Source organism: Drosophila yakuba, chromosome 3R (assembly GCF_016746365.2).
Source record: "Drosophila yakuba strain Tai18E2 chromosome 3R, Prin_Dyak_Tai18E2_2.1, whole genome shotgun sequence".
In the NCBI taxonomy this organism is placed as follows: domain Eukaryota; kingdom Metazoa; phylum Arthropoda; class Insecta; order Diptera; family Drosophilidae; genus Drosophila; species Drosophila yakuba.
Genome location: NC_052530.2, coordinates 28,984,493 through 28,993,972, shown reverse-complemented (window position 1 = coordinate 28,993,972; position 9,480 = coordinate 28,984,493). Strand labels below are relative to the sequence as shown.

Here is a 9,480-nt window from a genome sequence, read left to right as displayed (position 1 = left end):
GCCGCCCTTCTCTATATATTTTTAGTGTAATTTTACACGGAGAAAAATAATTTGTATATATATATAAATATATTTTTATATTGTAGTGAGGCTAAAGCTTGAACAATCTTTCATTATAAAAATGTCAAAGTGAGTGACCAAACTGGTATTCCTTCTTGTATATAATAAGTTCTAAGACTTGCACACCCTCATTTTTCTTTGTGTATCTTGCGGACATAACGAAAATCATTGGGGCAGCAGCCATCCGCAAATCAGGGCAATTAATATTAAGTGGATTATTATTTAATGACCGCTGCACGCACTCGAAGACACTGAAGAACCACTCGGAGCAACCCAACCACAATCCCAACCACAACCACATCAACTTGAATCCTAACTGTTATGATTCCGCACAGGGTTTTCCCTTATGGCTGTCATATTCTAATTACATAAGAGCACGCAGTTATTACACGGATTCGCCTAATGCCGCAGATACGAATGCTGCGATTTGATGACCCCTGACCCCTGAACCCTAACCCCTGGGCACTGGCCAAAACCCACTACAGCGTAGTAGTACACAGTAGTTATAGCAGCATTAAAATGGCAAATTGACGTTCATTTCACGTGCTAGTGGACCGTATCCGTACTCCGGATGTGCGGCGATATGAGCAAAGTCCTCATTGAATGGGCGTCGCTAATTGATAAATTGCCCCGATGCGTGGCTGGGATCCATAGTCGCATAGTCGTATAGTCACATAATAGCTACCCACTCAAATGCTGTAGAAATTGCTTAGAGAAAACCACTTTCAAAAGTGATTAAAGATATATTCTAAGCATATTTCACACGTCAATTGAGCAGCTGTTGTAGGAATTTTCCAAGAACTGATAGAACACACCTATTCATGGATAAACCTTGTACAATATACAGGGGATTCCCCGATATTGGCCTTTCACTCATTTACTTACACAATTATTGTACTTAGGGCCAGTAAATGGGAGGTGCGCTTGGGAAGATAGGGAAACTGCGATGCAAATTCAGGGCACAACGAAGATCCGAGATTGCGCCGTCTTACGCAACCGTTTGACATCCACGTCATCGTGTAGCTTCCGACTTAGTCAGCAAACGGCCAAGATGGCGCCCGCACACCCATTCCGGCGGAACTTTCACGGATCGAGCCGCAAAGCCGTGTGCACCAGGCAGTGATAAGGCGACGGAGAGAATCTCTCGTGGATTGGCAAACAAATCGAACAAACGTGGCTCCTCCCTATCAGCCGAGGAGGAGTGTGTCACTGATTAGATAGTCGTACTCCTTTAAGCCCCACAGATCCCTCGGAAGATAGCTGCCATGATCTGCATGATGTCTCACTTTTCACCATCGATATGGGTTGCCAATTGAAAGAAAGTAATAAAGTGCTAGAGTACTACCAAGATAGTTAGATAGATAGATCCCAAATGATCCCTAAATGATATCTGTTCGTTTTGGAAAAGCCATATTCTTAATAGTTGCCCAATAGCATATTATATTATACCATACAAATGCTTACACTACAAAATATATGTACATATTATTTATACATATCATGTACACATTATCATTAAAATTTGCATAAAATACTACTCCATACATATTTTTAAAACTTTTATGCCACCAAAGAACAATCTGGCTGGTTTTCAGCAAATTTCAAGCAAAAACCACGAAATTCTAGAACATTACACCCGTTGTAATCGCAGAACTGAGTAGTTTTCGATAAAACTTCGCCATTGTAAGCTCCATTGTTCCAGATGGTATCCAAAGTACACTGCCAGAGTCAGCCCGCAATCAGCTGCACTCGGAGAAAAAACGAAAACAAACGCCCCACATTGAGGACCAGATCCACTCCAAAAAGAACCCAAACCTTATCTCAAAAAGGCAAACATGCTGCTGTTTTACTAGTTGATAATTAGTTACTTTGATGTGTTTATTTGTTCAAGCGGTAACGTACAGGCTAAAGATACATTTGCTGGGGCGAACTGGCTAACTTATTTATGATAACATTATCACAATCTGGTGTGCGGGTAAATCAAGGTGAATTTCGCGGTGTAAATCATTCACTTGTGGCTGCTTTGATAATGCTGCTGCTGCACTGCGATTTATTGATGAACAAACCAAGGAAACAAATTAATTTATAAGGGAATTATGAGAGCAATTTTGAGGGGACAGTGTAGGAGCGTGTTGGGTGGAGCAGGAGGGGGTGGTCTCCACTTCTTACTGCTTCTGCAGATACTCGTCGAACAGGTAGACGGACAGGGATGGGTCGGGGACCTTCATCAGCTTGGCGAGGTCATTGGCATAACCGGACAGCTTGCGCACGCTCTCGGCCTGTTTGCCCAGGAAGTTCTCCTCGAAGTAGTGGGCCAGCTCGGGATCCCTCTCGGCGTCGGTGGCGTGGGTGGCACGGGAGTGCACATGGGTGGCTCCGGTGGCCAGCTGCTTCTCAGTGTCCAAAGCCAGAGCCAGGGAGTGCAGTTCGTCGACCTCCAGAGTGCCGCGCTTGGTGCTCACGGAGCCGGAAGACTCGTGACGGGTGTTGAAGTCCACAATACCTCCGCGACGGGTCACCTGCTTGATCAGGGCAATGCTGTCCTCGAAGGAGCGGTCCGAGAGTCCCTGGTACAGCTTCTGGAAGCCGGGGCGGTTCTTCTGGTAGGAGTTGAAGTGGGTGGCCAGCAGGAGGTAGTCGTACGACTTGGCCAAGTTGGCGTTGATGTAGGACTGGATCTCGGGCTCAATGTGGTCAATGCCAGCGAAACGGGCATTACAAATGGAGTTGCCTGAGAAGAAGAAAATAATAAACATTACAATCTGTGAGTCGGAGAGCTGAAGCACATTTATTAGTGATGAGTTTTAATGGTTCCCAACTAGATAGTGCTATACTAATAATCACAATAGAATTTTAAAATTCGCTTTTTATAGAAATTTTAATAACAAGAAGATTTAAATAACAAAGCAAAGGGCCGTAACACAGTGAGAAATGGAAAGAGTTAATTTTTACTAAATCTTAGATAGTGCAGTTAATTTCCAACATTCTTCTAAAACATCCAACCTACATTTCACTTACTTTTGCCTGTGAAAAAGCCCGTGAGCGCTTGTTTTTATTATTATGTTTTACAAAGATACAAACAATAACACAGATTAGCCACACTCTCTTAGAGGCGCTCTCTTTACTCACCCGAGAAGGCTGACGAAGAGCACGCGGTGATTACGGTGTTCTGACAGTATTCGTTATCAACGGCCTGGGCAAGGGAGCCGAGGCACGCGAAGAGAGCGAGTGCAACGAAAATTTTCATGATGACGGCTGTTTACTGTAAATTAAAACCAAAATCGAGAGGCAAAAACAAAGGAAATTAGTTTCACAACAATTGACAATTGGAAAACAGACACTTTTGTTTTCGTTTCGAGCGAGTTTTGCTGTTTTGCGTCGTAGCGTTTTCTTGAATTTTCTCTGCTCTTTTTTCACAACAAACCCACCACCAACGGAATGTTTTGGTTTTTCAATGTTTTTGGTGGTCGGTCAATAAACACCGTTTCCAGAAAATTCTGTTTTTCCTTTCTTAACTAAACACTCACTAAGTAGTTAGTTAGTAATTTCTAAACTCACTTCAAGTGCCTGTGCTTTTATTTAAAATTCAATCGCTTTGTGTGCTGCTTGGTGGAACTCTGAAAATCAACTGCTGTTTATAGCGTCGCGTACGTCTCTTTCTATGCGATCGATAAGACTGTGTGTGTGTGAGGTTTTGGAGCGTGCATGGGCATGTTTTGTTTTGCGCTCAGTGCGGGGATTTCGGTGTCATTCAAACATGGCCGCTCGCAGTGTTGTTGTTGCTGCCTGCTGGAAGGTGACTCACGACAGGGTTGTCATCGTGTGCAAAAGATGGACGCTGCACTTTGGATTTCAAGAGGTTTCCTGAGAGTTTTATCAGTAAACAATGAAGATTCGAAATAAACTGCAGATAAACAAGCTACATCCTAAGATAATGTTTTTATATGCGAAACAATGGCAATTTACTGCAGTATGTAATGAAATATATCAAATTTTAGACTTTAGCTATTAACATAATTTTTCAATATGTATTGCAATGCTCGGAAATAGTGTTGGGTTTCTCCAATCAACAGACAAATTATATAATTGTAAGTTTTCCCACTTCGTATTCCCGTTATCAACACGACACGTAAAAAAGAGCCGTCGCCATATTAAGCAGTTATCAAAGCGGCTGATTGATCCCCCCATTCGAACGTGCAAATCAACTTGACAAAATGTGCATTAAATTGTCAACGAAAATTAAACCGCCTGGCAACCCATGACGTGTCGCTCTCCCACGGCCAAAACAAAAACAAAGAACAGCTGACGCGGAGCGCAAAAGAGCGGCCATATTGCATTTGGTGTTTATACCTCTGTGTAAGTGGGGATTATCTGACTAGGAAACCCAACTTTATACAAAGTATGCCCATATAGAGGACGTGTGTATCATATTAAGTGCGTCTATCATCGGGAATATTCAATTATCAGCCATTTAAACGGTTAACAAAGAACGGGCGACATGTTGAAAAAAAGATAACAGTGCACACTCTCCCAATAACCCACACACGCACACAAGCAAAAAACGAGAGCGCGCGCGCTTAAAAGTGTTTTGTGCGCCGTTCAGAGCGACAGTTCGCTTTCGAGTTCGCTAAAACACAACGCAGAAAGGCATTAGCTCCACTGAAAAATCTGATTAAAGCTGTCAGCAGAAGGTACTGGAAAGCATTCGAGAAGTCGAAAATAATCCCAATCAAGCCCATCAAATTGAAGCAGGCGACGCCTTCTGCGCCAGTGTGTGTAAAGGCAGCTAGATTTTCAATTTCAACGCCGAGAAGGGCCCTATTTAACATTGTAGCCCAACTCGAGTCGCCTCATTCTCATTTGTGCATTTCAAGCAAATCAAACTAAAAGTGACAAACAAATTTTGGTTCTGTGATTTTGTGTAAAGACTTCCTTCGACGATCAAAGATGGTGAAATTAATCGCTAGCCTGCTCCTGTTGGCCGTGGTGGCCCAGGCCTATGGAGACTTCAAGTGTAAGTACTATTGTTAAAAGTTTTTCAGCTGAATTTCAAACAAAAACAAAGGCAGGTCAGCGGAAAAAAACAATAAATTTCGACGCAATAAGCGAAGAGAAAAAAAACATTTGTAATGCGTTGAAAAGAGCATGCGCCGTTTCTCTTCCGCGCTCTTTCACTCTCTTTACCAAAGTGGAGTTAACAAACCAGTTGATTTTAAAATAATTGATACTTCCGTTATGCTTTGGTGAAATGATAACCAGTTTCTATACGCCAATTTCCATAATTAAATAATGCGAATTTCGCTTTCATTTCCATGAATAATGCGGCAAAAATTAGCTTTTAACTTCTTTGTTGTTACATTTCAAGGCGCTCTTTGCACACGGCTTGTGCTGTGCGAGTGAGCAAGCATGCTCAACCATGCTTTTTGCACACGGCACTACACCAAAACAAATGCCGTTACTATGGCGGCGAGTGCTGCGCACGTTACCAATGCAGTTACAAAAACAAAGAGAGCGGAAGAGTGAGCCACTGCAGTTTTGCACACGGTTTTTTGTTTTTGCCCTAGAATAGCGGCATTCCAAGCGCGATTTCAAAGGTCTATGCAATTACGCCCTCTTAAATGAAATAACCAACCACCCCCTCCCCCTCAGCCAAGCAAGAAAGCAAGAGTTTCGTGAGAGAGCTGCAGAAAGAGCGAAAAGCGCAGCAAGTTAAAGAAAAACAAAACTCAAACCATGGAGGTCAAGACCAAGAGTGCAAAGGTTTCTATAACTTGAAATTTATCAGAACTTAGCTCTGTTTATAAAAAAATGAATGTTTTGAAGCTAATTAAATCCGTGTGAAACCAGCCATATGATCTTATCGTGGTCCCCCGACTAAACCCAACCTTATCCCATTGCAGGCTCCCTGGCTGTTCCTGAGATTACCAGGGACTGGGTGGACATGAAGGATGCCTGCATAAAGGGCATGCGCCACCAGATCCAGGAGGAGATCAACGCCTCCTACCAGTACCTGGCCATGGGTGCCTACTTCTCCCGTGACACCGTCAACCGCCCTGGATTCGCCGAGCACTTCTTCAAGGCCGCCAAGGAGGAGCGTGAGCACGGATCCAAGCTGGTTGAGTACCTGTCCATGCGCGGTCAGCTGACCGAGGGCGTTAGCGATTTGATTAATGTGCCGGTAAGTCCCCTAAAGTCCCCTGGAAAACCTAATAAAACCAGCTAATCCTGGCGAATCCCCCGCAGACTGTGGCCAAGCAGGAGTGGACCGATGGCGCTTCCGCCCTGTCCGACGCGCTCGATCTGGAGATCAAGGTGACCAAGTCCATCCGCAAGCTGATCCAGACCTGCGAGAGCAAGCCATACAACCACTACCACCTGGTGGACTACCTGACCGGTGTCTATCTGGAGGAGCAGCTCCACGGACAGCGAGAGCTCGCCGGCAAGCTGACCACTCTAAAGAAGATGATGGACTCCAACGGCGAACTGGGCGAGTTCCTGTTCGACAAGACCTTGTAAGGAGGTGGAGATAGAGAGAAGGCGCAGCGCCCAGTCACGCATCAAAATTATCAGCCAGTCGAGTTATCTGTTATCTGTTAGACCAGAGAGCCTTCCCGAGGGTCCGCTATTAAATCATCACCAGCCCAGTCGGCGACTGGCCAATAAATTATCCGTTCGACTGCGATCCTCAAACCAGCACAGCAAAATTCTACGTCTGTTCTTTCTTATCAACCAACCACTTGTGATTGTGATTCCGTACACCTCGGGAGGGGGCTCCGCATTATGCAATCGCCGAGATTTCGCCTAGGCTTAAGTGGAATCGCTCATTCGCATAGGAAGACACTCAGCACAACCCATTCAATACATCCTATATCTTTATATTTTTCTGTCAATTAGTCGAGCAAGTTCTTAAATAAATTACAATATATATACATGTATATATATATGTAACGAAATAAACCTCATATGTGTTTGCTTATTAGAGATTTTTTTTCAGATGCAAAAACGAGGGTGATTTTATGCTTATTGGAAAGGGGATTTTGCAAGTAAAATTATAGATGTGTCATACTTTTATTTAAGAAAAATATCTATATCTTGGGAAAGAGAGGTCCTATTGTGGAGTGTCATACCTCGTTGAACTCGTAAAAACATTCCCAAACTATTGGCAATCCATTTTGAGCACTTTTCAGTTGGTCAATTTTTTTCGATTTTTTATGATGGTACCCCTTACAAAAAATGCGAAATTTGGTCGAAAAATTAAAACTCTAAAATCAAATAAAAAGTGATATGGATCGTTAGCTGGGGTCCTCAGCTGACGAAAACAGTAAGTTTGTCAGCTCTGTGACGTATTTTGGCCAACTTACAAACAAAAAGGGTAGTTTTCCCAAAATTTCAGACTATGATGTTTTACCAAAAATTATCTTTGTGTTTTTGGGAATTTTAAAATTTTGCGTTATTTGGTAAAATCACAACTCAGCAAGACTTTGTTTTCAATCTCTCTTGTTCAGTAAGCCTATCAGATTACAGAGGTCCTTGGAGAGTTGAGCAAAGTGGGTATCATGTGATACGCCATTCAATTGATGCACTTAATACTTAGCTCTACTTTCGCTAATTTCTGCTGTCTTCCGAACATCAATTTGCCAAGAAGATAATATGGCAATCCCTCTGTTAGCCGATTAACCCTTTATTGTCCCACGACAATGCACTTGATGAGCCGTATCTGGGATCACGTCTCGCCTGTCCATCGTCCATAGTCCATCGTCCATCAGTGGGCAGTGTCTAATGGTTGTACGCATCGCATATTCCGTTTGATAAACGTCGGCATCTTCGTCTCCAGAGCCTTTATTGACCCTTTCATGTAGTGCCCTCCCAACGGGGATAACCCCATAATCTTAACCCCTTTACCCTTTACCAGGCTAATCTGATTGGAAAACACAAAAAGCCAACCATAAAGAGGAAGTGAAGCGAGACGATAACTGCACTGCAAGAAATGTTTACTACATTTTACAGGAACCTATTACCTAGTTACCTTAGTTACTTATCATTCCTAGCCAAAGTATAAATATTTAATAGCAATTTATTTTGAGATTTTTTATTGTAACGCTTAGTTTTCAGTGTGGGTCTTGCAGATGGACAGGAGCAAGTGCATGGAATAATTCATAAGTCACTTGTAAAAATGTCCACAACCACATCGGCCTTATCCACACCCCTGCCCAGGGGCTAATGTGTGCTCGGTTCACCCCTTCGATGTCCATGTCCATGTCCATGTCGATGTCGATGTTCAGGTCCATGTCGATTCGAGTGATTGACAGGACATGCCATGCATTGAATTATGATAAATTGTGGCAACTGTCAAAAGGCTGAGATCGGGTTTCCCGCCCTCAAACTCCACCTCCTTAGCCATCTTCGACCAGATTTTCCGTTTTCCGGAGCGTGACCAGAGTGAATGGGTTAGTGCGTGGCATTTTAAACAATTTCATAAGCTAATATTTGAGCAGATGTCCTTGTTCGTTGCGGATTTAAAATTGCATCAATCCTCACGACAATGGGCCGCAAATTTTTCGATAAGCGCCGCAAATATTTAAGCGCAATTCGTTCGATTGACCAAAAATAAGGGGCGGAGGTTTTTTTCCGGGTGGTGTGTCCGGCATACAAATGGCCCATGACATTTGGATCCACTATCAATCTTGGCCAAAAAGAGGCAAACTTTTCTTCATGCCTTTCGACCAAATTGCCAATCATGTTTATTGCTTTTTTAAAAATCTAGCTTCTTTTAAGCAGTACCCTACATATTATAGAAATATTGATTATTATGTGACAAGGTGCTAAATAAAAATATATATGTATTTATACACACACCCGTTTATATCTTTGCAAATGTCCTTTGGCAACGGGGTATATTGAAGTCGAAACGATGAACTATGCAGTTTTTTTCATAGTTTTTTAGTAGCAGAGATAGCCAGCCAATTTGGCAGTGAAATATTCTGGGCAGCGACGTGCGAGTGATTCATCCTGCGCATATCCTTCAGATAAAAGTGCCTGCACGCTTATCGCGCTGACATTTGTGCTGCTCCTCGTTCGCTGACAAATTTGCAACGCCGGCCAGAACAATAGGCATGAAATGGAAATGGAAATGGATATAGAAATGGAAATCGGGAAGTGAGTCCTGTCCGCTGAAGGATCCTGCGTCAAAACGAACCTAAGCGAACCGAACCAAACCGAACCGAACCGGTTCTGACTTCAAGTGGCAGCAGCCAGCGCCGCAGGACATCCGCCGCCTGCCGCCGGGAGATGATTTATGTCCGGATAGTTCCTTTGTCTTTCGCTCATCTAAACTGCAGCGCTCTCACTTCGATTACTTTCCACTTTCTCCGCTTGTTTGCTGTTCCCATCATAAATCTCTGGGCGCCCATTTAGGAGTGA

At 43.2% G+C, this 9,480-nt stretch overlaps 2 protein-coding genes across 7 annotated transcripts; one reads left to right on the top strand and one right to left on the bottom strand.

The window, feature by feature from the left end:
* Positions 1–1,904: 1,904 nt before the first annotated feature.
* On the bottom strand, positions 1,905–3,775 carry LOC6538878 (ferritin heavy chain). Of its 3 annotated transcripts, none has more exons than XM_039375377.1 (4): positions 3,619–3,775; positions 3,190–3,322; positions 3,079–3,105; positions 1,905–2,791 (listed from the first exon to the last, which is right to left on the bottom strand). In XM_039375377.1, exons 2-4 carry the CDS (start codon positions 3,305–3,307, stop codon positions 2,226–2,228), a joined length of 711 nt encoding a protein of 236 aa, XP_039231311.1. In that variant the 5' UTR covers positions 3,308–3,322; positions 3,619–3,775; the 3' UTR covers positions 1,905–2,225. The 3 variants fall into 3 exon arrangements, with proteins under 3 accessions (XP_039231311.1, XP_015049085.1, XP_002099382.1); XM_015193599.2 differs by having other exon boundaries at positions 3,079–3,084; XM_002099346.3 differs by lacking the exon at positions 3,079–3,105.
* Positions 3,776–4,591: 816 nt separating this feature from the next.
* On the top strand, positions 4,592–6,764 carry LOC6538877 (ferritin subunit). 4 transcript variants are annotated; one of them, XM_015193596.3, is made up of 5 exons: positions 4,592–4,751; positions 4,988–5,074; positions 5,710–5,820; positions 5,961–6,238; positions 6,304–6,764. In XM_015193596.3, the coding sequence occupies exons 2-5, from the start codon at positions 5,008–5,010 to the stop codon at positions 6,574–6,576; spliced, it is 729 nt and encodes a 242-aa protein (XP_015049082.1). In that variant the 5' UTR covers positions 4,592–4,751; positions 4,988–5,007; the 3' UTR covers positions 6,577–6,764. The 4 variants fall into 4 exon arrangements, with proteins under 4 accessions (XP_015049082.1, XP_015049083.1, XP_039231310.1 ...); XM_015193597.3 differs by lacking the exon at positions 5,710–5,820 and having other exon boundaries at positions 4,596–4,751; XM_039375376.2 differs by having other exon boundaries at positions 4,654–5,074.
* Positions 6,765–9,480: the final 2,716 nt, after the last annotated feature.

Bases quoted from the DNA above. Each gene is read 5' to 3' on its own strand.
- LOC6538878 (XM_039375377.1), bottom strand. From the start codon at position 3,307: ATGAAAATTTTCGTTGCACTCGCTCTCTTCGCGTGCCTCGGCTCCCTT. The intron at 3,106-3,189 runs GTGAGTAAAGAG...AATAAAAACAAG, and splicing joins CTCTTCGTCAGCCTTCTCGG to CGCTCACGGGCTTTTTCACA. The intron at 2,792-3,078 runs GTAAGTGAAATG...TCTTCTTCTCAG, and splicing joins GGGCTTTTTCACAGGCAAAA to GCAACTCCATTTGTAATGCC.
- LOC6538877 (XM_015193596.3), top strand. From the start codon at position 5,008: ATGGTGAAATTAATCGCTAGCCTGCTCCTGTTGGCCGTGGTGGCCCAG. The intron at 5,075-5,709 runs GTAAGTACTATT...CCTCCCCCTCAG, and splicing joins GGCCTATGGAGACTTCAAGT to CCAAGCAAGAAAGCAAGAGT. The intron at 6,239-6,303 runs GTAAGTCCCCTA...AATCCCCCGCAG, and splicing joins GCGATTTGATTAATGTGCCG to ACTGTGGCCAAGCAGGAGTG.